The sequence below is a fragment of the Xenopus tropicalis genome, chromosome 1 (genome assembly GCF_000004195.4).
Source record: "Xenopus tropicalis strain Nigerian chromosome 1, UCB_Xtro_10.0, whole genome shotgun sequence".
Classification (NCBI taxonomy): domain Eukaryota; kingdom Metazoa; phylum Chordata; class Amphibia; order Anura; family Pipidae; genus Xenopus; species Xenopus tropicalis.
Genome location: NC_030677.2, coordinates 95,654,259 through 95,679,930, shown reverse-complemented (window position 1 = coordinate 95,679,930; position 25,672 = coordinate 95,654,259). Strand labels below are relative to the sequence as shown.

Sequence of the window (25,672 nt, the reverse complement as noted above, 5' to 3'; positions counted from 1 at the left end):
AATGCAACAATTCAAAAAAGTTGCATTTTCACAATTTTTCTGCAACTTTTCCCACAGGTACTTTTCCAGTTCAGATTTTTTAGTAAATTTCAGACATTCATGGAAATAATTTTATTTGAATCTTAAAAAATAAAAAAATGACAAAAGTTAGAGTTTTAGTAAATCTGCCCTATGTGGCAAATATATAAAAATGTGAGATTAGAGCTCACTACAGAAATCACTTTCTATTGATTCCTATGGGATTTTTAGAACGTGTTTATCAACTAGTGAACTCTAACTTTCACCCACTGATAAACAGGCTTTTAAAAATCCCATAGGAATAAATAGAAAGTGGGTGAAGTTTTCACTCACAATAAATAGTCAGCTGCCTGGGTGCAAAAAAAACAAGATAATATATCAAAAAATATAGCACACAACTTTGTAAAAAAAACATATTTAACAAATTCAATATATTTCCTCAAAGCTGCATTTTGCTGTAAGAATTATTTCATGTTGAAATGGCAAACAGCAAATTTGTATCTATAAAAATATATAGTAAACAAAAAAAAGCAGTAAATTGTATAACTGATGATCTTATGAAACATATATGAATGTAAGTACAAAGAGAACATTTGATTCATATAGACTTATATATAACTGAAAAACATTCTGATAAAATCAGTAAAAGCCATGTTAAGATTGAAGCATTACCTCAGCACTGAGTAGATCTTGGCAGCAAATGGACAGTTATAGGGAAAGCACCGTGTGCAGAATCTGTTTGTAATCAGATTATGAATAATGTTTTGCAATTTGAGATTTGAATGATTGCATTTACACCTTTCTGTTCACTGATGCATTAGTCATTTTGTCCAACCAAGAAAGGAAACGATGCTATATTTTTGTAATAACTAGAAGCGTAAGATATCTTACCATCTGTGGGGCACCAGATTATACAGATCGATTAAAACCCAACAAGAGGAAATTAACATTTGTAAATGAACATTTTTTTGTTGTGCAAGAGACAATGCAGGTACCAAAAAATATCTTAAACATTAATCTTGTACAAGTATAAGGGCTCTGGTACACGGGGAGATTTGTCGCCCGCGGCAAAACTCCCTGCTCGCGGGCGACTAATCTCCCCGAGTTGCCTTCCCCCTGCCATCCCACCGGCGAACATGTAAGTCGCCGGCGGGATGGCAGACGCGGCGGCGCGATTTCGCGCAAATCGACGAAAAAGACTCGCAAGGCTTTTTCTGCGATTTCCTGAAATCGCCCCGCCGCGTCTGCCATCATTCCACATTCAAGGTTGTAGAGTTTTTCGGGGGATTTTTTTTCACTTGTAATCGCACAAATATTCTTAAATAAATTAAGATTGTGAGGTATTTGTTTAATTGTAATATTCATTCCACGAATTTTTTAATTCATGTTTATTATAATTAATATATATAGTCATAAAAACACAGTAACTCCACAAATGCAGATTGTAATAAATCAGCTCCCCCCCCCTTTAATATAAATATTATGAGAAAAACTAATGTGAAAGCTGGTTTGGGAATGCTTATTCCTTGACTTAACATTTTACCAGCTGTTGATTATGGGCCTTGTTTGCAAGGCCCACCTCCAAAGGGGCGCAGGTGACCAGTGGGCAAATAGTAAGTATTATGATGCCCTATGATTACTGATGGTGGCTCTTACTAATGTTCTCCAGATTCCACTTTATATAGAACAGAAAATTATATGGCAAATACACTGTTAAAGGAGTAGTGTAGAGCCTAGTGTTCTGAAGAGACATGCAGCATAGCAGGTTTAACAGGTGATGTAGTCAAGCTTTCAGCACCATTTTTAGTTGGCTAGATAAAGTATAAGAGAGAAAGAGGGACCTAGTATTTTAATATTTTCATGTGTGGGAAAGGACACATTTTTTTAATAGTTTAAATAAAGTTTAGTTTAATTACATATCACTTTATAGGCCTATAACCTATGTTCTATTGAAAAAAAATGACTAAATTACATGATATGATATATTTTCTGTGATTTTATACAAAGCTTTATCAAGGCAGCAATCAGTATCACAATGATCAAAGAAATCACAGTCTTTTATCTGTTATTTTCTGTCAATAATATGGTAAAGGTAAAGGACCCATTATCCAGAATGCTCGGGACCAAGGGTATTCCGGATAAGGGATTTTCCATAATTTGTTTCTTCATACCTTAAGTCTACTAAAAAATCAATAAAACATTAATTAAACCCAATAGGATTGTTTTGCATCCAATAAGGATTAATTATATCTTAGTTGGGATCAATTACAAGGTACTGTTTTATTACTACAGAGAAAAAGGAAATCAGTTTTAAAATTCTGAATTATTTGATTTGGAGCTTTCTGGATAACGGGTTTCCGGATAAGGGATCCCATACCTAGTCCTTAGTATAGCAAATTTTTAATAAAGAGACCTATAACTTATATTAACTAATTGTCTGATTTTTTTTTTCCAATTCAGATTTTTAGCACTAAAATTTGCAGAAAATGAGTTGCGACTTTTCCGAAATTTAATATGCGTCAAAACAGCTAAAAAGCTGAACCTGTCAATTCACCAGCTAATACTTGTTGAGATCATGTAGAAGTCAATGGCAGATGTCCCTTCCCCTGGAGAATGCTTATTTTTCTTTAAAACTTTAGAGGCTTTGGGTTTTTTACGCTGTTTTTTTTTTATTTTTAAAAAAGTTGCAGCTTTCATTCAACAAAATTCAGAATTTCCGCAACTCTTCTGCGACTTTTCCCATGCTGACTCTTTCAGTTCAGACTTTTAAGCAAATGTAAGACATTAATGGAAATTAGCTTATTTGAATTTTAAAATAAAACAGTTAAATGTCATCCACAAATGAAAGTTAATAATCATACAAGGTATGTTAGGACAGTCACAGGGTTTCTTAGATAATGTATATCCATACTGAAAATTTAATTTCATACTGTTCCAATTTTTTAGTATGTACTATATCAATTCATGGCTTCATTATTTCATTTTGACTACATATATATTCATGTTATATTCCCTAAATGAATTCATGTTAGGCTTGATAACTTGAACATGATTACCTTTTATAAACATTCTTTACCTATAAAATATTGTGATTTAAAAAAAGCTTTTTCTACAAAAAGTGCACAGACGTCATGGGGTTTTATATGCCCACAGTAAATCTATATGCTGAGCGGCACTAGTTTCAAGGAAGTAACATTTGTGGTGGGCTAAATTTTCCAGTGTAGGCTGAAAGGTAATTGCTTTCAAAGGATCTTTTATACAAAATTGTGTTACGTTTCACCTTTAAGATGTTCTCATTCAAAATTATGAAAGGTCATTTTCATGTTCTAAAAATCCATTAACTCTCTGCTTAGATCAGATTCCATCTAAAATTGCCTATACATACGTAATGGATAAACTAGGCATTATCTCAACATATGTCTACTGTAATTTGTAGAAATAAAATAATTGTGATGTTGGTTTACACTGTGACACAGTAGCATAACACCTCAAGTTAACATAAAACCAAATCCTTTATGTTTAACTATAAACCTGTCCAATAAATATGAATTCATATGAAGAGAAAGTAAATATATAAGGCAAGATAATTATATCCGACATTCAACAATTACACTAAGCACTTAATTCTAACATTTATTTAATTGTTACTTAATTAGTGACTTAATTATTGTCGCAGAGTATTGTTTTTTGATGTGTGTTAAGGAAAATCTATACAGTATGTAATATATGTGTGCGGATATACTTTTCTTTTGTTATGCAAAGCCATGGGTTTTACTCTGGTTAGGACCAGCTTTGTGTAAATCTTTAAACAAATATTTATCCTATGACATCTGGTTATCGCGATAATCTGGCATGGATAATCTGATATAAATATACCAGCTCGTCTATCATTGTGGACATTAGTGATGAGCGAATCTGTCCTGTTTTGCTTCGCCATAAAATTTACGAAATGGCAAGAAAATTCGTGAAACAGCAAAAAATGATTTTCTGACGCAACCACGGCATTTGACACAATGAATTTTTTCGCTGCAAATTTTTACAGCAGTTTCACGAAACACTTCGCCAGTGGCGAAATGCGGAAATTTGCTGTGAATACATGCCTGGCGAAAAAAATACTCATCACTAATGGTCATTCCTCAAGAGAATTCCCATTCTCCCCCATGTACAGTATGTGTGCTGGAGAATGTGTATTTAATGGGGTTGTACACTTAGGGGCTGATTTACTTACCCACGAACGGGTCGAATGGAGTCCGATTGCGTTTTTTTCGTAATGATCGGTATTTTGCGATTTTTTCGTATGTTTTGCGATTTTTTCGGATTCTTTACGAATTTTTCGTTACCATTACGATTTTTGCATAAAAACGCAAGTTTTCCTATCCATTACGAAAGTTGCGTAAAAAGTTGCGCATTTTTCGTAGCGTTAAAACTTACGCGAAAAGTTGCGCATTTTTCGCGTAAGTTTTAACGCTACGAAAAATGCGCAACTTTTTACGCAACTTTCGTAATGGATACGAAAAACTCGCGTTTTTACGCAAAAATCGTATTGGTAACGAAAAATTCGTACAGAATCCGAAAAAATCGCAAAACATACGAAAAAGTCGCAAAATGTTCGTTTTCAAGACGGAACTTTTCCAATTCGGGTCGGATTCGTGGGTTAGTAAATCAGCCCCTTAGTTACCACAACATTAATGTTAGCCTTGGCCATTATATTTATTTTACAAGAATTTTGACTTATTTTACAGTGAATTCAAGACTTCAAGAAGATTTAGTAGGCTATATGTTCAAAACCAAACAAATGCATTGGGATGTTATTTTGCATTTTAGTTTTATTTAATATTATAGCATTGCATGTTTGCAAGTTTTAACATGGATATTCTAGAAGCCAACAGCTGTGGCAGTGAACCTTTAAGCATACACCCTTACATGGGCTGGTGTCACATTGTCTTGAGGGCTAATTAGTCACTTGAATTGTAAGTTTAATAGTATACATACTTTTAGAGCATTTACCATATTATGGGAAGGAGCCCTCTCCTCTATCTTTTTCTAACAATAACACAGTAGATCATGCAACAGAATAGGGAACATGCATCACTTACACCAGAAATGCCACCATAACAACACTGGAAAAATGATGCATTATATAAAAACAAACATTGATTGCACTGAAAATGAGCCATAGTATCTTAAACATAATGCTATCAACAATAGCTAATGGCAAATCATTCCTATTTATTTTTTGTAAAGTTTTAAATGTTTCATAAGCCATATGCCACATTGTATTTTAGGGGGTATTGAATAAACATTAAGGTGTGCGACTTTCTGCTCTTGTGCACTTGCATTTGCATCTGGGGTATTAGTAAATTAACTTTATTTTACTGTTTTTGAACAGAAAATGAGACTGCAATTTCTATGCGCAACATGAGCCTTCTATGAAAAAATATATATAATAATATTTGTGTGTTATGATGTTAAGGGCACAACGACCCTTTTTTTAAGGGCACTTCCATACCTCCCAACTGTCCCAATATTCGCAAGACAGCCCGCAGTCCTATATTCTTTCTCAAAAGTCCCTTTGATCTCCTGCATGGAACCTGCACTGAATGCTAAAAAAAGATACAATGTTTCTCAAACTTAATTAAACAAGTAGGTTTTGGCAGAGAACCCAGAAATTTAACAAGCTACACCTGCACTGAGATACAATTGTAACTAATAAGCTAAACAGATCTCTTGGGGGAACTGAGACTTGCAGCTTAAAGGGCGATTTCCCCTTTTTTAGCAAAACTGCTATAACACATAAAACAAGACCCCAAAGCCCCCAGAAATGAGCTCAAACTTTAAATAACCTGCCAAATTTTGTAAAATGAGAGTGGTATTTAGGGAGTGTGGTCACTAAAATGGGTGTGGTCACAACATTTTCCCCATGCTACCCTTGCCATTTCTTTTTGTCCCTCCTTACATTTTTTATATGTTGGGTAGTATGCACTTCCCTATAAAATTTAACTAACACCTGTAGAGTGGTGGTAAGAGAGTTTGTCAGGCATCTGCAATGTTAGTTGATAGGGGATGTTATGGTGGTACTATAATACTGCTGTTTGTGCTACTGAAACATTAAGCACAGTAATGATTTTAGAACTTTAAAGTCTAAACAGAAAAGTAGCACACTTCCCCCCTGCTGCAATACACCCTTCTTCAGATTATAATGAGATTAAAGAAGAGAAGGCCCTTTTTGGCCCTGTGGCTTTTATCATCTATTGTTAAAGGTGAACTACAGCTTAATTTAAAAAAGAAAGCTAGAAATTATGTACATTATGTTTTGGGCTTCTGTACCAGCCACAAGGCAACCACAAGATCTGTGCCTCCAAAGTAGCTCCCCATTTTCTTATCTAATGATTCACTGCACATGTTTTGTGCTGCTGTCAGTTACCTGAGTTTAGGGACTGTCTCACAATATACTGTTGTTAGAATTCAAGGCTAATTAGTAATTAATTACATGGTAGCTTCGAAACAAGCACAATTAACATCAGAACTTAATAAAAAGCCCTTTAGAATTAGCTTATATAACAGGCCAACCTCAGAAATGCTTAATAATTTGCAACAATCCCTAAGCTTAGCTTCTCAATATTTGCTCAGAGCACACTGAGCTTGTGAGTGTCACTGGCACTTCTAACAAAATCCAAGATGGGGAGCTTCTGTGACAACTGTAAAGACCTAGATCATTAATACTACAGAGATGATGAAACCCAAGTAATGTTGCCACCTTTCCCATCTCCTTAAGCCGGGCAGGGGACAGGCGGTGACATTATTGGGGGTGGGAGGAGGGAACGGGCCAGGGAAATCACGGGGGGCAGATTGGCTAATTGCTGCATCAATCTCAGCAAGTCCTGTCCTATTTTGCTAATTTGGAAAACCGGCCAGGCAGTGTTTATCCAGACAGCTGTCCAGAAATGCATTAAGAAATGCTAAAAATAGAACATTTCTGTAAATTGCAAAAGTGTTTAGAGAAGCACCCTGAGTAATTTGGATTTAGATCCCCTTTAACAATGTTAAAAACAGAGAAAATGTAGAATGAGTGCATTGGTTTTTGGCTTTCCAGCTGACTTGTTATTAATTATCTGACTGAAGAACTGTTGAAATGAAAGGGCACTTCTATAACAGTTCACAGCTTCCTTTTTGCACAACAGTTGCCAGTATGCAAATTATTTCTGCTTTACCTCCTGTCTGCAAACAGTTTTTTGGTAAACTAGGATTGTATAAAACACATTACATGCAGCGATGTCTGAAAATGGAAAAAATGCAGGAGGAATCTTTGAGTGATTTTCTGCATGCAATGTGTTTTACATCCGGCAAGATACAGTCGGGCACTTCATCACTTGCGGGAGGGGAGATTTCCCGCTGGGTTATGAAGCGCCCCATCTGACATCGCCCAAAAGAATGACAGAAGTGCAGTTTGTGAGAGAACGACAGAAAGCAATTTGATTACACTTCATTATGCAAGCACAAAAGAGACTAAAACATTCAGAAGTTACATAAACCATTTTCAGATCCTTTTAGCCCAATAATAAAATGTTATTATCTGTAGTACAACATGAGGCTAAATGTGTATCTCTCATACTCAGTAGAACTCTAGTTTTACATTTCCCAGAGGGCCGATCAAAACAGTGTAAATTCCAGGAAAATGTAAAATCCAGGAACTTAAATTCCGAGTACTTAAATCAGGGTTCCACTATATATATATATATATATATATATATATATATATATATATATATATATATATATATATAATTCATGCATTTTCAGCACACCACACCTGCAACACAACTGACCTGGGTGCTACCTATTTGTGCCAAATTATCCAAAGTCCAAAGGTAAGCAGGTGCACGACAGGATCTTTTAAAGATAAAAAAATATTTTTATTTAATCATGCCATTAAAAAATCAGGCCTGTTTTTTTAATGACAAGATTAAATTAAAAAAAATTATCTTGAAAGGATCCTGGTGTGCACCTGCTTACTTTTGGACTTATATATATATAAATACATATTTTTTATTTTGCACCTCATAAGAAGCATATGATTGAGTGCTGGCACATTGGGACTACAATTATATATATTATATATATATTATATATAATTATATGTGTGTGTGTGCATGTATAATATACAAATATGATGTCAGTGTGAGCTGTTGCCAGGAAAAGACGGCAACACCCAGTATGACCTTAAGGAGGCAATTTCAATTGTTTGTTTTACAGCAGAGCACCTATTTTAACACAAAACATACACAATAAAAAAGTTATGTTTTTTGTTCTAAAACCAGAACAATCGCAGCCTGAATATAGCTGCTTATTCAGTTATTGGAATAAATTATAAAGTTTATGCAGCGCATATTTTATTCGTATATGGTTGTTTTGCGCATGTTTTCCCCTAAATGGTTACATTTTGCACTCTTTTGCTGCCTTCCCTTTTTTTGAGAATCTCTGTGAAATGTGCATTGTGCATAAAAATTGGCAAATGCCTCGCTAATGAGATTGAGGTTTGAGTGAGCATGACCACTGTGTGTTTGTTGCGCACAAATAAAGTGTAAATTTTCACTTTGCAAATATAAATTTGCAATTTGCAAAATCAGTTTAGGAAATATTTTTACGCCACCAAAGTTGTGCCATAATTTGGCTGCAGAGGGTGCACATACATTTTTGCAAATTGTGATTATCCCATATATAAGAAACACTTAAGGACAATCACACAGTGAATAAAAATGTGCAATTATGTTTGCACATGTAATGTACCAATCTTGTCCAGCTTTATAAATATAAACACAGGCAGAATGAATAATTCTGCACTGCGCGGTTATAATCAATGAGCCCCAGTATTTTTGCTTTTTTTCCTAACCTCTCCCAGCTGTACCAGCTTGCCTTATTTACTGGCTAAAGAGCTGTACCTAACTCCACCTCTTTATAATGGTGATGACCCATTCATTTCAGCAAATGGGCATAATTTTCAGTCTGATGAACACATTACCCATTTTAGATTGTAATAATAAATATAAAAAACATATTTTATACAACATTTTATAAGCAATTTAAAAATTCAGAGTAAGGTAGTGCAAAAATGAATTATGTCACTTACAGTCATCTTCCCATTACGATTTGCTTCTTCCCTCATAGCTAAAGCTTTCAAAAAATTATCTTTGGGATCTTTTCCAGCACTTGACAAAATCCTGTAAAAAAATGTTTTTTCATTAGAATGTCTTATTTAAAGGGATACTGTCATGATATTTATGGTTACATAATGTACTTTTTATTTCTAAATTGCACTGTTTGCATAGCAAATAATTCACTCTACCATTTAAAATGCTATTCTTGAACCAACAAATTTATTTATTTTAGTTGTAGTATTGGTGTTTAGGCAGCCATCTCATTGCATTGTGCCTGAGTCTGAGCTTTTAGAAAGAGCCAGCACTACACATTAGAACTGCTTTCAAGTAACCTATTGTTTCTCCTACTCCCATGTAACTGGAGGAGTTTCTTACTATTGAGTGTTATTCCGATATGTTCTGGTAGCTGCTGTCTTGCTACCTTCCCATTGTTCTGCTGATCAACTGCTGGGGGGGGGGGGGGGGGAGGAAGAGGGGTGATATCACTCCAACTTGCAGTTTATCAGTAAAGTGTGACTGAAGTTTATCAGAGCACAGGTCATATGTCAGTGGCACCCTGGCAAATGAGAATATGGCAAGCCCCTACGTGCAATTTTAAAATTAAATATTAAAAAATGGATTCAATGCAGGATTCTGCTGGAGAAGCTCTGTTTACTTATGAATTTTGAAAAAAAACATGTTTTCCCATGATTCCTTTAAGAAAAAAAAGCCTCATAATATTCATGCCCATGTTTCTGAGCCAAGGTGAAAACAGTCTTAAAAAAGAGTCTCAAAAGCAGTTTGTGCTTGTGTAGGACAAAATAAATTCTTGCTTGGAAATGTAGGAGACATTATGGGAAGAACAATGTGAGAAAAATCTTTCATTTTCTATAGAGGTTGGCAAAACCAATAAAATGTTGTATCTCTTTCTTAGAGGCAGGAACAGGCCACTCTAAAACAGCCGAGATTTTTCTGTGATTAGCGATGAACAAAATTTTTTGGCAGGTATGGATTCTCTGCGAAATTCTGCATTTCGCATTTCCGCATGTGAGTCTATGAATATGCATAATGAGTTACTCAGAAAGGGGAAAAGACTGGTAGTCTCTGGAAGGAGACATGTAAACATGTATACCCCTAATGGCGTATGGCCTACATGAAGAAGGTAGGCCTCACACTAGCTGGAGGCTTACTTGAGGATGGATACGGAAAACACAGCAATGGAGAATAGCTGTGAAGCCAAAATGAAGTACAAGAAAGTCAAATGAGAGTTAGGTCAACAGGCCGGGGTCAGGGCAGGCAGCAGAGTCGAAGATCAGGTCAAAGGTCAAATCAGGAAATGCATAGCATCACATACACAATATCAATATGATATAATCTTTTAGAATTGTAAGATTGTAAGTATTTTCCTTAAATATCCTATAGGCTTAATGTCACCTGTTACAATTGAAAGTACACCCAGGACAGTTGCTGGCCACATCTGGAGACCCTCACTAGAAATGCTTTTCATGTTCATGTTATTTATTAGAGTTTCCTATTAGAGCTAATCCAAATGTCCTGCCATGATATTTTACAGGTTGATGCATTCTTTCCTTTGTATACTGTACTGTGTACTCCTTGCATCTGGAAGCATATTTGATATAATCCTTCAATGATGAATCTAAAATATGTAATTACCTCCCATCTGCTTAACACATGCTGTAAACTGATTACAGTACCCAGATGTTATTTGTGTATAATGATCATCCCACAGCATTGCCACATATTGTCCTGAAATGTTAAAGTTATGAGAAGGGATTTTTCCATACATTCTTAACATGTGCCATGATTCTATCCAAATGTATATGTAATCAATTATACATCTAGTTCAAAAGTGTAGATTGAATTTAGCTCTATTTTTTACATGTGAATAGTATCTAAAAACAAGATTCACTGAAAGTAATAGCCTAACAATTAGATTATGTCTATTATTCATTGTCAGTCTTTATTTAAGAATACCATTTTCTTAACATCCTACAGGCAGCACACAATAACAACCAATCAGCAATACCATATTAGACCCCCCCCCCTCTTGCTCCCCCCCAGCAGTGTTTTTTCTGTCCTATCTAGGTAGGAAGTGCGGGGACCCTTAGGGGTCCGAAGAACCGTATCGCATGGGCAATCACCTGAGGCTGGATTGTTCAGGGGATAGTAACATCCCTTAGGCTTACCTGACAGTGTGGTGTGGTGCGGCGGCGGAAGGCTGGCAGCTCCATTGCAGAGGGAACTCTCTGTCAGGCCTCTGCGCTTCCGGGGCTATGTGCTGGCTGAGGGAGTGAGCGATGACGTCATCGGGGAGCGCCGCGTCTTGTGCGCTTTGGAGGATTTTCTTACCTTATTTAAGGAAATGTTTCACAGCTTTGGTGCGGGAGCCCCTAATCCTCAAGGATCCTCTGATTCTGATGTAGGTTCAGATGTTCCCAATGATTCATCATCCGCATCATCTGATGAAGTAAAAAAGCAGAAAGAGGATTTCTTTCTCTTTCCAGTGGAAAACATTTCAAAGTTAGTCAAAGAAGTAAATAAAGTGATGGGACAGACGACAGTGCCCCCTGTTGCATCTGACAAACAACAGCTGCCATTTTTTTCTAAGAAGAAGTCTATGACATTCCCTGTCCATCCTTCTGTATCAAAAATTATTGAGCAGGAAAGGAAAGATCCGGGGAGAAAGCCAGAAGCTTCTAAACGGTTCAAACTGATGTTTCCCTTTGATTCAAAGGATGTAGGTGGGTGGGAAGACCCCCCAAAAGTGGACATTCCAGTTGCGACATTCCTGTCGAGGAATCTGCGATCAAAGATCACATGGACCGCCGGGCAGAGTGTTCTCTGAGAAGGTCTTATATGGCAGGTTCCAATTCTTGCAAACTGGCGCTGGCTGCGGTAGCAGTTTCTAGAGCACTTAAGTTTTGGCTTAACTCCTTGGAGGAAGAGATAGATGCAGGGACATCTAGGGATGTCATTCTGGATATGATGGGCTCAGTTAAGTTGGCCTCAGATTTTCTGTGTGATGTGTCCATTGAGAGTCTAAAACTGGGGGCGAGAACTATGGCACTATCAACAGCAAGGCGAGCTCTCTGGCTTAAGGCTTGGTCAGCTGATCTAGCTTCAAAGAACAGCTTAATATCTATTCCTTATGAGCCAGGAAAATTGTTTGGTAGCCCGCTGGTAAGCTGCTGGAGAGTTTAGTTACGGGTAAAGGTAAAACTTTACCACAAGATAAGCAGAAGTTCTCGGAAAGGAGGTCCTTTCGTTCATCTTCAAGAAGGTTTTCACCACAAGCTAGCTCTTCCAGAAGATCAGATAGGGATTTCAACAGATCTAGAGGATTCAAATCCAGACCAAACTATTTCAGACCGAGATGGGCGGATAAGGAGTCCAAGCAAAAGAAAGAGGCCAACCAGGGAAAGACTGGGTCATTCTGACGCCAGGAGACAGGGGGAAGCAGGCGGCAGACTGTCTTTCTTCCTCCAGACTTGGGAGGAGATGACTTCGGATGCCTGGGTCCTCAGTATAATAAAGGAAGGATACTTCATAAATTTCCAGTCTCCTCCAGAACACAGATTCTTTATCAACAATATCAAACCGAACCACAAAAGCTATAACAGAGTTCATTCAGATGAGGGTGTTAGAACCTGTTCCTCCGTCCGAAAGAAAAAGAGGAATTTACTCTCGAGTGTTTCTGGTGCCAAAGCAAGGGGGCCATTTCAGATTGGTGATAGACTTGAAGTATCTAAACCAATTTATAAAAAAAGAAAAATTTCGCATGGAAACAGTCAAGTCAGCATTAGGCATTCTTCGAGAAGGAGACTTAATGGTCACAATCGACTTAAAAGATGCCTGCTTGCATATTCCAGCAGGAGATTTCTACGGATAGCAGTAGTTTTAGGCTCCTCTCTTCACCATCTCCAGTTCAAGGCATTGCCCTTCAGGATCACTTCAGCCCCGAGGGTCTTTACAAAAGTAATAGTGGTCCTAGCAGCAGCTCTTCGGAAACAGGGAGTCTATGTAGTGCCATATCTAGACGACTGGCTCATAAAAGCTCCTTCTTATTCCCAGTTGCTTTGTCAGAAAGATTTGACAGTGGCGATGCTGGAGAGTCATCATGGATCATCAACAAGGCAAAATCAAACCTCGATCCAGTGACATCCATCAGATTCTTGGGATTCCAGATAGACACAATCGGTATGAAGGTTTTTCTTCCACAAGACAAAATCTCGGCTCTCCAGTCCGCAGTGAAAGCTCTGAGTCGCTCCGATCTAGTATCCCTGAGATCTGCCATGAGATTCTTAGGGTTGATGACAGCCTTGGAAGCGGTTCTTTGGGCAAGAGCTCATATCCATCCACTACAACGTCGGATTTTGCAAGTGTGGGATCGTTCTCTTATGTTTCTAGACAGGAAATTCCATGTCAGCCAGTCTCAGGAGAGATCTGAGTTGGTGGTGCAAGACTCAGCATCTGATTCAGGGCAAGTCCTTCAAAGTGCCAAGTTTTCTTCCCTTAACGACAGACACCTCTGCCTTTGGTTGGGGAGCCCATCTTGGAGAGCATATAGCCCAAGACAGGTGGTCATTATGGGAGAAGACTCAATCCTCGAATTTCAGAGAGCAGTCAGGCAGGCCTTATTGAAGTTCAGGAGGCTGGTGAAGAATCATCAAATCCTGATTCATTCCGACATTGTAACAGTATCTTACCTGAACAAACAAGGGGGGACCAGGATCCCTCTACTGAGGAAAGAGTGCCAGAGGATCATGTTCTGGGCAGAGAGGAATCTCCAGTCAATCAGAGCGGTTCACATAAGAGATGTGGACAATTCGATAGCCGATGCCTTGAGCCGAACAATTCTGAGACAAGGGGAGTGGGAGCTCAATCCCCAGGTGTTTCATCAGTTAGTTCAGAGATGGGGTTCTCCAGAGATAGATTTAATGGCGTCACAGCAGAACAAGAAGTTGCACCGATTTTGTTCTCTGAGGAAAGAGGACAATCCTACCTTTGTAGATGCAATGTCGATCCCATGGGCATTCAGGTTGGCGTACATCTTTCCCCCCTTGCCAATGATTCAGAGAGTTCTCCAGAAGGTCAGGCAAGATCGTGCGTCAGTAATTCTGATTGGCCCCTATTGGCCCAGTAGGACATGGTTCTCCGATCTGATGGTGATGTCACAAGGGGATTTCTGGACCCTTCCACTCAAAGAGGATCTTCTCTTTCAGAGACACCTGAAGCACCCGAATCCAGCCAGATGGAGCCTAGCAGCCTGGAGGCTGAGAGGGAGTTATTAGCTCTTCAAGGCCTTTCTCGTGATGTGGTAGGCACCCTGTTGCTTGCCAGGAAGCAATCGACATCCGCAGTCTATGCTAGAGTGTGGAAGATTTTCAATTCCTGGTGTGAAGCTAAGAGTATTTCTCCTGTTGCTTGTCCATTGTCAGAGATCCTTCAGTTTTTACAGGATGGGTTTTCAAAAGGTCTAAAAGCAAACACTCTGAAAGTCCACATTTCGACTCTTTCTGTCTTCCTTTCCAAAAATTTGGCTAGGGAACCTCTTATTAAGAGATTTATGAAAGCGGTGTCAAGAATCAGGCCTACTCTTCATTCCATTGTTCCTCCTTGGGATTTAAATACTGTTCTGTCGCCTTTGTGTGCTTTCCCCTTTGAGCCTTTGCAAGAGATCAGCCTTAAGCATCTTTCATGGAAAACAGCCTTTTTGGTGGCAATTACTTCTGTGAGAAGAGTAGGAGAACTGCAGGCTTTAGCAGCGATACCTCCTTATATTCTGTTCTTTCCGGATAAGGTGATATTGAGGACCTTGCCTTACTTCATGCCTAAAGTGCCGACAAAGTCTAATATCAACTCTCAAATTATTCTGCCTGCCTTTTGTCAACAGCCTTCTAACTCAGTAGAGGAGAAATTGCAATTGTTAGATCTTCATAGATGCCTCTCTGTCTATATTGAAAGATCAAAGGATTTTAGATCCTCAGAATGTTTGTTTGTCCTCTTCGCAGGCAAGAGGAAAGGAAAGAAGGCTTAAAAAGCTTCTATTGCTGCATGGATGAAGAATGCAATAATTCAGTCCTATGCTGGCTTGGATTTAGAACCACCCTTTCCACTAAAAGTGCATTCGACAAGGGTGGTCGCTACCTCCTGGGCAGAGAGATCAGCGGTTGAAGTTACTGAAATATGTAGAGCAGCATCTTGGAGTAATGTTTACACCTTCGCAAAGCATTACAAGTTGGATTTAGCAGCCTCTCAGGATGCAGTCTTTGGCAGCAGAATTCTTTAAGCAGCCCTGCTTTCGGCTTAAGTCTGATTCCCTCCCCTGTTAGCTTGCTAAGTCCCATTGTGTGCTGCCTGTAGGACGTCAATAAAACTGAAAATTTAGTCTTACCTGAAATTTTCCTTTTCTTTAGTCCGTAAGGCAGCACCAAATTATTTCCCGCCCAATAAATGTTCAGCATTAACTTCTGTGTGGCTCGTCCTTTAGCTTGTCAACTAACACTGCTGGGGGGGAGCAAGGGGGGGGTCTAATATAGTATTGCTGATTGGTTGTTATTCTGTCCTACCAGAGATGGGTCCAGACCATAACCCATTGTGTGCTGCCTTACGGACTAAAGAAAAGGAAAATTTCAGGTAAGACTAAATTTTCAGTTTACGTGGTTACTTTTGCACTTTGTAAGTAATGCCACATTATGCAATATTTACATTATAAGCTCGCTTGCCATAGGCATCCTGACTGGTCTGAATTATATCTATATTACACCCACCACTAGTGATGAATTTATTCACCAGGCATGGATTCGCAATAAATTTCCAATTTTGCCATTGGCAAACTGCTTTGCAAAACTTCAGAAAAAACTTGTTGCGTGTTTTATCTAGCATTTTCCGAAAGATTTCCTTTATAGTGACAGATATGTGACATCATTGATGTTTTTAAACTTTGGTCACTGACACTGGAGCGACAAAGATTTTGTGAGTGAGGAAAACCTTGCATCAAAAAAAGCTGTGTTGCATCGAATAAGCCACAGCTGTCTCATAAAAAAGTCACAAGTGCGTCAAAAAAAGTCACAAGTGTCAAAAAAGTCATATGGTAGTCGCATTTTGTGAAGTTTTCAATGTTTCACAAATTTTTCAGCAGTTTCACAAATTTTTAGCAAAGCGATTCGGTTATCACTATCTAGGACTATATTCCAAAATTCAGCTTGGTTTGTCTGCCAGGTTGTGTTTGTCTAACAAATAATGTTATAGTAAACATTACTTTAATACAAAAATACAATTTTAAATATAAACAACCAAGGGGCAACCTATGTGTATTAGCTAACTATACACAGTTTACTAGTAGTAAGAAATTAATCATAATTAGAAGTCATCGGCTTTACATTTTTTTTTCTACCACATCACATCATAGTCCTAATATATGTACATGTTAAATTCTGTTTCAGCTCAAAACTTCAAGGTTCAGAATTATATGTTGTAATGTCTTTGTTCATACACAAAACCCCTAAATAACCATTGATTATAACCTAAATCTTGGGTAGCAACTACATCTTGTACAAAATATATGTGGCATCCAATTTAAATTGCGCATGCTGATAGCAGCAGTAATTTACTGTGCAGAAAACATAATCTCATTGCTTTTAGATGTTAACTGACCCCAAGCATTTCATTTTACAGGGTGAGACGTGAGATAATGAGACGTGGCTAATTAAGCAAATGTATGATCTCATTCAATGATTTTTCCAAAGGACAAACATTCTCTGATAACCTTTTTATGAAGCAGACCTTGACTTAAAACATATTTATCATGCTGTACATATTAGTTATATATTATTGCAATTGTTAATGAGGTTTTGATTTGTTTGAGCAGTAAAGTAAAACTGATGATAATGTAGATTATAACATATTTCTTTGTGTCATTTTTGATTGTGATGGAATAAATTGCCATAATTAAAATAAATAAATAAATTCATGCGGCTATTAAGTCTATTACTTAGTTTAAATAAATGTGATTTATTTTGATGACTTAAATAAAACAACTGTCATATAGAAGTCCCCCTAAACTATAGTAAGTTCTTTACAAATGTTGCACTGGGCAATCTGTTTTGTCTTTATAGTGTTTATTATGAAATATAAAAGAAACCATCATTTTTTTTCTACAAAGAATACTATGTATAGGGGGTCTGCATAATTTTTTTTATTTTAGGTTTTCATTTAGTGCTGCTTTACTGTATGGGTGATAGTACAAAATATTTTCTTTTGCAGAAATGGAGAAGCAGCATTTCTTACTTCGGAAGTAATGGAAATGGAGAAGCAGCATTTCTTACTTCAGAAGTAAGCTACTGAATGATCAATGTCAAACTGTTATAGAGGCAAAAAATACTGCATAAAGTATGGGATCAATCATCAGTAAACCCATTATCCAATTATCAGCAAATAATTACAGGTTTTTTTTCCCTGCACACATTAGTGGCAAAACTTCATATTGTATTTATTAAGTGTTTAATTTCCAAATGATAGAAAAATCCAAGCATTCTGGATAAAAGATACTATAATGTAGATTACATTTATGGAACAAAATAGAGTAATTTGTTCTGTAGTGTATATGTTTCATATAAAACAATAACAAGGACATCTGTAACTTCAACTCTTATTCATAAGTATCTGTTCGTACCTTTCTTGCAAACTCAAAACAATGGTGCAAAAGCATTTGACTTTCACGGTTTATAAGAATCTCCTTGCCTCATGGCAGGAGGAGCACTGTTTTTATTGAACAATAAAACAATACAAAATGGAAATATTTATTCTTGAAAATTCGTTTTTAATCCTGGTTAAAACTTTTTTAAGATTCCCACAATATATGTAGTTGATGGGGGTCCCAGGCCGCAAGCAACAAGTAAGCAGATTAAGCCTATAATTAGGTTTATATTTTTACTGTTATTTTGGAACTAAATGTTGCTGTTTTAGCATATGGTATATTTCTCAAAATTAGTGATTTTCTTACACCTTGAGAAAGACCATGCCGTGGTCTCAGAGCACTTGCACCCACAGGATTTCTGGTCGATGCAATGAGCAACCAATTAAAAATCATGAAGCACTCTGGAAGTGTTGATTAATAAAATTGATAGTAATTAATCCAATGGACACTATTTAGAAATTGAAAAATAATCTTGGAGACTTACTGCAGGTTACTATCTATCAGGTTCTATCTAGATATCTATTCAGGGTTTCGCCTGTTTAACTTACAGTATCAGTCAAACCACTGCTTAAATTCCAGTCTAGAGACCTGAAGATCAAATAGGTTAAAAAGACCATAAAATAAAGACCAATGGCAAATTGTTTTAGAATATCGCTATCCACATATCTAGTTAATTTTTAGGCATTTATTTATTTATAATGATCAATTCCTGGTGCCCATGTTAATGTTTATATTGCTTAAATACATAGATTTAAAAACAAAATGGCTAGACTCAAATAGTGCACCAGTTGGATGCCAGGCAAATTACATAAGTAAAATTACGTTGATCACAAATTACAGTCAATACACTGGTAATATCATATTATTGTTTTTATTTCATGTAACTGTTCTGTTCATCAAACTTTACACTGATGAAAGAATCCTCCACTTGCAAGAATTACTGTTTTGCAGACCTTTGGCATTCGAGGTTCCAGTTTTAAAAGATATTTTGGGAAATTCCAACACACAGTTTAATTATCTCTAACTAGCAGTGTTGGCTTGTAGGTTATTTTTCTTCCATCATCGGAGACAGTAATCTCTAATTTCCCCAGATAGGTTTGTATAAGTTAGAAGAATACTTTAGGCCTTTCTAGACACCAATCAGGAATATAAAGATGTAGGCTTAAAAGTTCTGCCTCACTTTGATATAGTGCTGGGAAAGGAGTGGCATTTTCTTTTTGGTTTCCACACAAGGAATATAGGGTGGATGTTGCTGTGAGCCTGTGCCAGTGTAGATAGTTAGGGTTGAGCTTGAAAGAGCTGTTTTGGAGGTATCTCTCCCAGGCCATATTGCCTGTAGTTTAGGGATCCCAGTGTATTGGGAATCAGGATATAGAATTCCCTGAGGTCATCCAGGCCACTACGGGGTGTTGCAAAGGTGAAGTGAGAGTCCTGCCAAGTCTGTCCTCAGGGCAGTGTCAGCCTGTATTACACTCTACATGTGATGTTGCTTGTTCCACTTGCCTCTGATAAACTGTGCTGTAAGTAAACCCTGTGGATGTTCAATAAACGCTTTCTGTTTTGTTGTCTGCAAGAACCTCTACTATTTTACTGTATAGCAACAAGATAGGTGTAGTTGCCCTCAACACCCTTACTTTCCTCTTTCACAAAGAGAAGGCCCATTCTAGTTGAGAGAATCCAATGTAACCCATGTTCTACTGGTACTGATAACCCGAAACATGGGGATTGTAGATTAAATTTAAAAATGACGTATTTTTGCTTGTGTAAGACCTGTTAAATTCTGTACTTCGTGGGCCTATATATTTTTTTTTTATTCATGAATTGCATACATTTACCACAAGTTGCTCAGAGGCTGCCCTTGTGCACTGTGAATTAAAGTTAAGCACTGCACCAGAAACTGTGCTAAAAATATATTAAGGTTTTGTATATATATTTTTATGAATTTTTACATTAAAAAACAAATATTTTTTACACCACATATATTATCATTGTACACTGTAGCATTAAGGTTTCCCTTAGAAGGCCTAGCCCACCCCATACCATTTCTTATTCCCTTACCACCAAACTTTAGAGTTGCTACCATACAGGCAGGTAGTGTTTTCCTGGCATTCAAACCCAGATCCATCTGATAGACACCAAATTAATACTGCAGCATAACAATGACCCTAACACACGCAGTCAAAATAATAAATAACTATCTGTTGCAAAAAAGAAGAACATGTAACAGAATTACATCCAGACACAGAAGCAAGTAAGATAGGCTAAATCTGATAACGGGTTTCCAGATAAGGTATCCCATACCTGTACTAGACTTATGAAGATGTGTTGACAGAAAAGGGCCAATTCACTAAAGGGTGCAAAAACGAGGCATGTGTTAAAAATATTATCACTTCTTATATTTGGAGAATTAATGATCGATTCACAAAAAAGACACTTGTCTGAGTTAAGAAGCTATGTAATTGTGGTTATTTATGTTGCGATGACATATATTTAAGCATTATTTTAAACCATGCAATATATTCATGAGTTATTTCGTAGCACACGATATTAGCGCACGCTATTACGCATGTAACTGTTACTTTCTGAAAACTATCATTCTGAAAATTACCATTTTCCTGAAAACTGGAGGATGCATCACTCTAGGGCGATCACATACTTGAAAAAATCTGACTGCAAACTCCATCTTGTCACCACAGACAATCACCAGCTGCAATGTTGTATAGTAACGCCTACTCCTGGGAGGCATTAAGTTTCACAGTAATTATCACCACATTTTATGCTTTTAAAGCTTAAAATATGTCTGTGAATTATGCATTAGTATTATTTCTATTAGATAATTATCGCAATGCGATAATTGTGGTTTTTGCGCATGCGATATGAGTTCTAACACATGCAAAATTACTTTGATAAATCGGTACTTAAGGCTGATGCCACACCAGGCGTAGAGCTGATTTTTTCGGCAAGCGGAAAAACGCTTGCCGAAAATTCAGCCCTACGCCTGCTACTTGTGCCTGCACCCGAATGAATGGGATACGCTCGGGTGCAGGCACATGTAGCCGCTATATGCATGAAAACGCGAGAGAATGCAAAGTCTCGCGTTTTCTTGCGTATATCAGCTACATGTGCCTGCACCCGAGCGTATCCCATTCATTCGGGTGCAGGCACAAGTAGCAGGCGTAGGGCTGAATTTTCGGCAAGCGTTTTTCCGCTTGCCGAAAAAATCAGCCCTACGCCTGGTGTGGCATCAGCCTAATTATCGAACACTTTTTAACGCATAAAACTATGCACTAAGGGGCTGATTTACTAAGACACGATTTCGAATCCGAATTGGAAAAATTCCGATTGGAAACGAACATTTTGCGACTTTTTCGTATTTTTTGCGATTTTTTCGGCGCCTTTACGACTTTTCGGAAATTATCGCGAATTTTTCGTTACCAATACGATTTGCGCGAAAAAACGCGAATTTTTCGTAGCCATTCCGAAAGTAGCGCAAAATCTGGCAATTTTTTCGTATCGTTAAAACTTGCGCGAAAAGTTGCGCCTTTTTCGTAGCGTTAAAACTTAAAGGGCCTGATTCACTAAAGTAAAGTGCGATAAAAATTATCGCACTTTACTTTAGTAAAAAACGCAAAATAATTTGCGCGCGATTCACCATAGAATTATCGCGTGCGAAAAATCGCCATTTTCGCATGGTTATTTCTCGCACAAGTTTTAGCGCATGCGTTAATTTCCGCACTGAAAATACGATCGCATGATTCACTATATCTTTTGCGCGCTAAATATCGCATTCAGCTATGCGAAAATTAACACCTACTACAGGCAGGCGAAAAATTATAGAAAAGTACAGTAAATGATTTTTTTGCAATAAAATATGGACTTACAGTGTTATTTATTCAAGTATGTGTCTTTTTACTCAATTTTACTAAAGTCTTGGCATGTATGGAATTTCGCTACTAATATACAGTACTATAGCGGTGAATATGTTGTCGCCAAAATATACTGTACTGTAGCGGCGAATATTTTTTTCGCGCAAAATACATTACTATGTATATTTTGGCGATATTTTTTTTCCGCGATTTTGTAATCTCGCGAATTGCGGACATTTTGTGGCGATTTTGTAATCTCGTGACATGTGCGACTTGGGGCCATTTTGTGTCATTCAGCCAAACTGAGAGGATCATGCCTGGGGTTTCTGACTTGCTACCAGGGGAGAGGCGCTATATAATCAGCGTGCTCCTGCGTGCTGGATATGACCACCCACCTCCGGGGGACTTAGGGGTCCACGAGAGGAAGAGGGCAATCCTGGCCGAGCTAAGAGAGGGTTTGCTCAGCAGGTTTGCCCTTGATGTGGGCCCCCACCATCTCCGGCGGCTGTGGTCCGACCTTAAACGCAGGAGCCCAGAACTGGTCGCTGAAATTGCGGAAGGTAATTATTGTACTTTATTATGCTTTTACAGTATACGTTCAGTAAAAGATTTAGCAAGTAATTTGAACTAAAGGTACAAATGTAAGAAATGTCAGGGATGATGAAAGTAACATAGTAACATAGTAAGTTGGGTTGAAAAAAGACATACGTCCATCACGTCCAACCATAATGCCAGTGAGAAACTGAAACGTTGCTCACAATAAACCTCTGAATATTATTTCACATCTTTGTGACTCCTTGTCAAAATCCTGTGTGTGCTGTCACCCCATGCCTGTCTAGATTTTGTTTTGCCACAGGCACCCAGGTGTTATTGTTCCTTATGGTGTGCAGCTTCCCAGCACTTCCTATTGTATATATATATATACACATCTATTTTCAAATACATATGCATAAATAAGTTTAAAGCAGGGGGGAAGCAGCAGGGAGCGGCCCATAGTGTGAGTCATTTGGGGGAAGGGCCACAAATGTTTTAGGGGGCCCTGGCTAACAATGTCTGTGTGTCCTTTGTATTGATGTGAGGGTTCACAGGGGGAGGGGCCATTGGGGGCGTGGGAGGAGGGGGGCCCAAAAAATGTTGTTGTGAGGGGCCCCGTTATTTATGATGGTGTATGAATGTATATATATATAATATATTACACAAAATAACATCTTGCAATATTATTTTACAGAACTTCAGCTGGCGCCTCCTCCCCAGGCCCAACCCCAGGCCCTCCAGCCTCTACCGGCCCCCGAGGCCCGACCTGCGGCCCCCGAGGCCCGACAAATGGCCCCCGAGGCCCAACCTGCAGCCCTCGAGGCCCGACCTGAGGCCCCCGAGGCCCGACAAATGGCCCCCGAGGCCCGACCTGCGGCCCCCGAGGCCCGACCTGAGGCCCCCGAGGCCCGACCTGAGGCCCCCGAGGCCCGACCTGAGGCCCCCGAGGCCCGACCTGCGGCCTCCGAGGCCCGACCTGCGGCCCCCGAGGCCCGACCTGCGGCCCCCGAGGCCCGACCTGCGGCCCCCGAGGCCCCCGAGGCCCGACCTGAGGCCCCCGAGGCCCGACCTGCGGCCCCCGAGGCCCGACCTGCGGCCCCCGAGGCCCGACCTGCAGCCCCCGAGGCCCCAGGGTCCCCCGAGGACCCAGCAGACTGGCAGGCCCCCGAGGCCCCAGGGTCCCCCGAGGCCCCAGACACTCCCCCCCTTGATTTCTCCCCCACTTTCCCCCCCCGCCCTTGAGTTCTCCCCCCAGGCCCAACACTCTCCCCAGGCCAAGCGCTGGGCACCAGGTTCTCCTGCTGATGAGGGTACATCACGCCAGACCGAAGATGTGGGGACCCAAACAACACCTGGGAGGACTGACCCCACACTTCGGTCAATGCAGGAGGGCCTGGAAACTCTGAAGGCCCAGGTGGCCGAGCTGCAGCAGGACATGAGGGAACTCAAGGGCAGCAAGCCCTAAGTTTCCCCCCCCCCCCTTTTTTTTATTTTAAATAAAAGTTTTTAGTTTTATACATTTGAACTGAGTAATGTGTCATTATTTATCCTTCCTTGATATGGTATTCTATACTTTCATGTAGTTTCCCCTACACTCTTACATTTATCAGTAACAGCATCAATATGCTATATGGGTTAAATGTTTGCAAATATTCTGGCATCAATTTTGCCTTTAGCCCATTTTGCTGAATAGTAAAACTTGCGCTAATTAGTACGTAGCGTATTTTCTGGCGAGTGGGATAACTGCCAATCCAATTTTTTGTTGCCAGAATAATTGCAATTTAATAAAGTGCCCATAACATATTTGCCATTTATTCTGTGTGTAAAATCTCCCACTTCATTTAAGCCACTTTAGCAAACAGACCCCTAAGTATTTGGCTAAATATTCTTAAATGCCCCCCCCCCCATTTTATTATCTCTAGCACTTTTTTTTTTTCTTACTTAGATTTTTATAATTTTTGGGGGGGGTTTTTGCAAATAAACTTTTATACAGCACCTCTCTAGCACTCTGTGCTCTCCCAGGGCAAAATATCGCAACTTTCTTGCACAAGTTTTAACGCTACGAAAAATCGCAACTTTTTGCACAAGTTTTAACGCTACGAAAAATCGCAACTTTTTGCGCAAGTTTTAACGCTACGAAAAAATCGCAACTTTTTGCGCAAGTTTTAACGCTACGAAAAAATCGCCAGATTTTGCGCAACTTTCGGAGTGGCTACGAAAAACTCTTGTTTTTTCGCAAAAATCGTATTAGTAACGAAAAAGTCGCGTCAATTTTCCGAAAAAATCGCAAAATACCGATCATTACGAAAAAAACGCAATCGGACGCATTCGGCCCGTTCGTGAGTAAGTAAATGGGCCCCTAAGTGTTAACGACCTTTATTGAATCAGCCCCACAATCTCTTATATGGTTTTCTAATTAAAATATATTTATCAAGAGGCAAGTGTATATGGAAAAACTCTCAATTTTGAGATTGACAGTATAGGAACATTGATAGTAAACTATGAAAAGCAATAAATTAAAAAAAAAAAAAAATTCTGTCCTCAAGTCTATGGGAAAGTCCTGCAACTCCTGCAATGTTTGCATCTCTAACAATTCAATTTTGTTCACTAAACACTTAAGTTTAAACTTCAAAGTTGAAAATTCTTCCAGATCAGGATAGCAAGTATAGGCCTATTTATTGATTTTCACAGGTCACAAAACACACTAGACTTTTTTAACACAATTGTTTCTTTAATTAAGCACTACCTTATTTTTAGAGAAAAAAAACCTAGCTAACTAGTATTTCTGGCAACTTTTGTTTGTTTTTTTCTTCAATTAATCTTGACTATTCCAGGTTTCAGAAAATACTCTGTCTCTTGTTTGTGTTTTTTCTTTAATCGAGACACACCAACTGGATTTTTGATAAATAACCCCATATTTTTGTGCTAAAAATCTAATTTATTTGTGAAAAATATGCAAACATTTTTCCATTTATTATGCAACAAAGCCACAAAAAACTTGAATGTAAAAATATGCCATATAAAAGTTGTCAGGGTCACGTAGAAGTCAATGGGATTGTCATAGGTAAATTGTTACAATCTTTATTTAATTTGTGGTTTTAGAGGTTTGTGTTTTTTCATGCACAGAAATACTTAAAAACACCAAAAATTTTGTTGAGTTTTTTAATAATTGAGTAAACATTCGTGGCTTTTTAAAAAGTGAATTTAGTCGTAATATAAAAAAAAATTAAATTTACACAAATATGAATTTTAATCAATCTGGCCCTAAGTGTTAACATTAAATATTTAGGCTGAAAACATCTTATTTGCTATATTTCAACAAGATAAAGGTATAGGACCTATTATCCAGGTTCTCAGGACCTGGGTCTTTCCAGATAAGGGATCTATCCATAATTTGGATC

At 38.4% G+C, this 25,672-nt stretch overlaps 1 protein-coding gene across 1 annotated transcript in view; it reads right to left on the bottom strand.

The window, feature by feature from the left end:
• cfap299 (cilia and flagella associated protein 299) overlaps positions 1-25,672 on the bottom strand; it is a 187,087-nt gene that overhangs the window by 115,583 nt on the left and 45,832 nt on the right. The window contains exon 4 of the mRNA XM_002933999.5: positions 9,146-9,236. Within this exon, the coding sequence (XP_002934045.1) occupies positions 9,146-9,236 (91 nt within the window). The remainder of the gene's footprint in view (positions 1-9,145; positions 9,237-25,672) is intronic.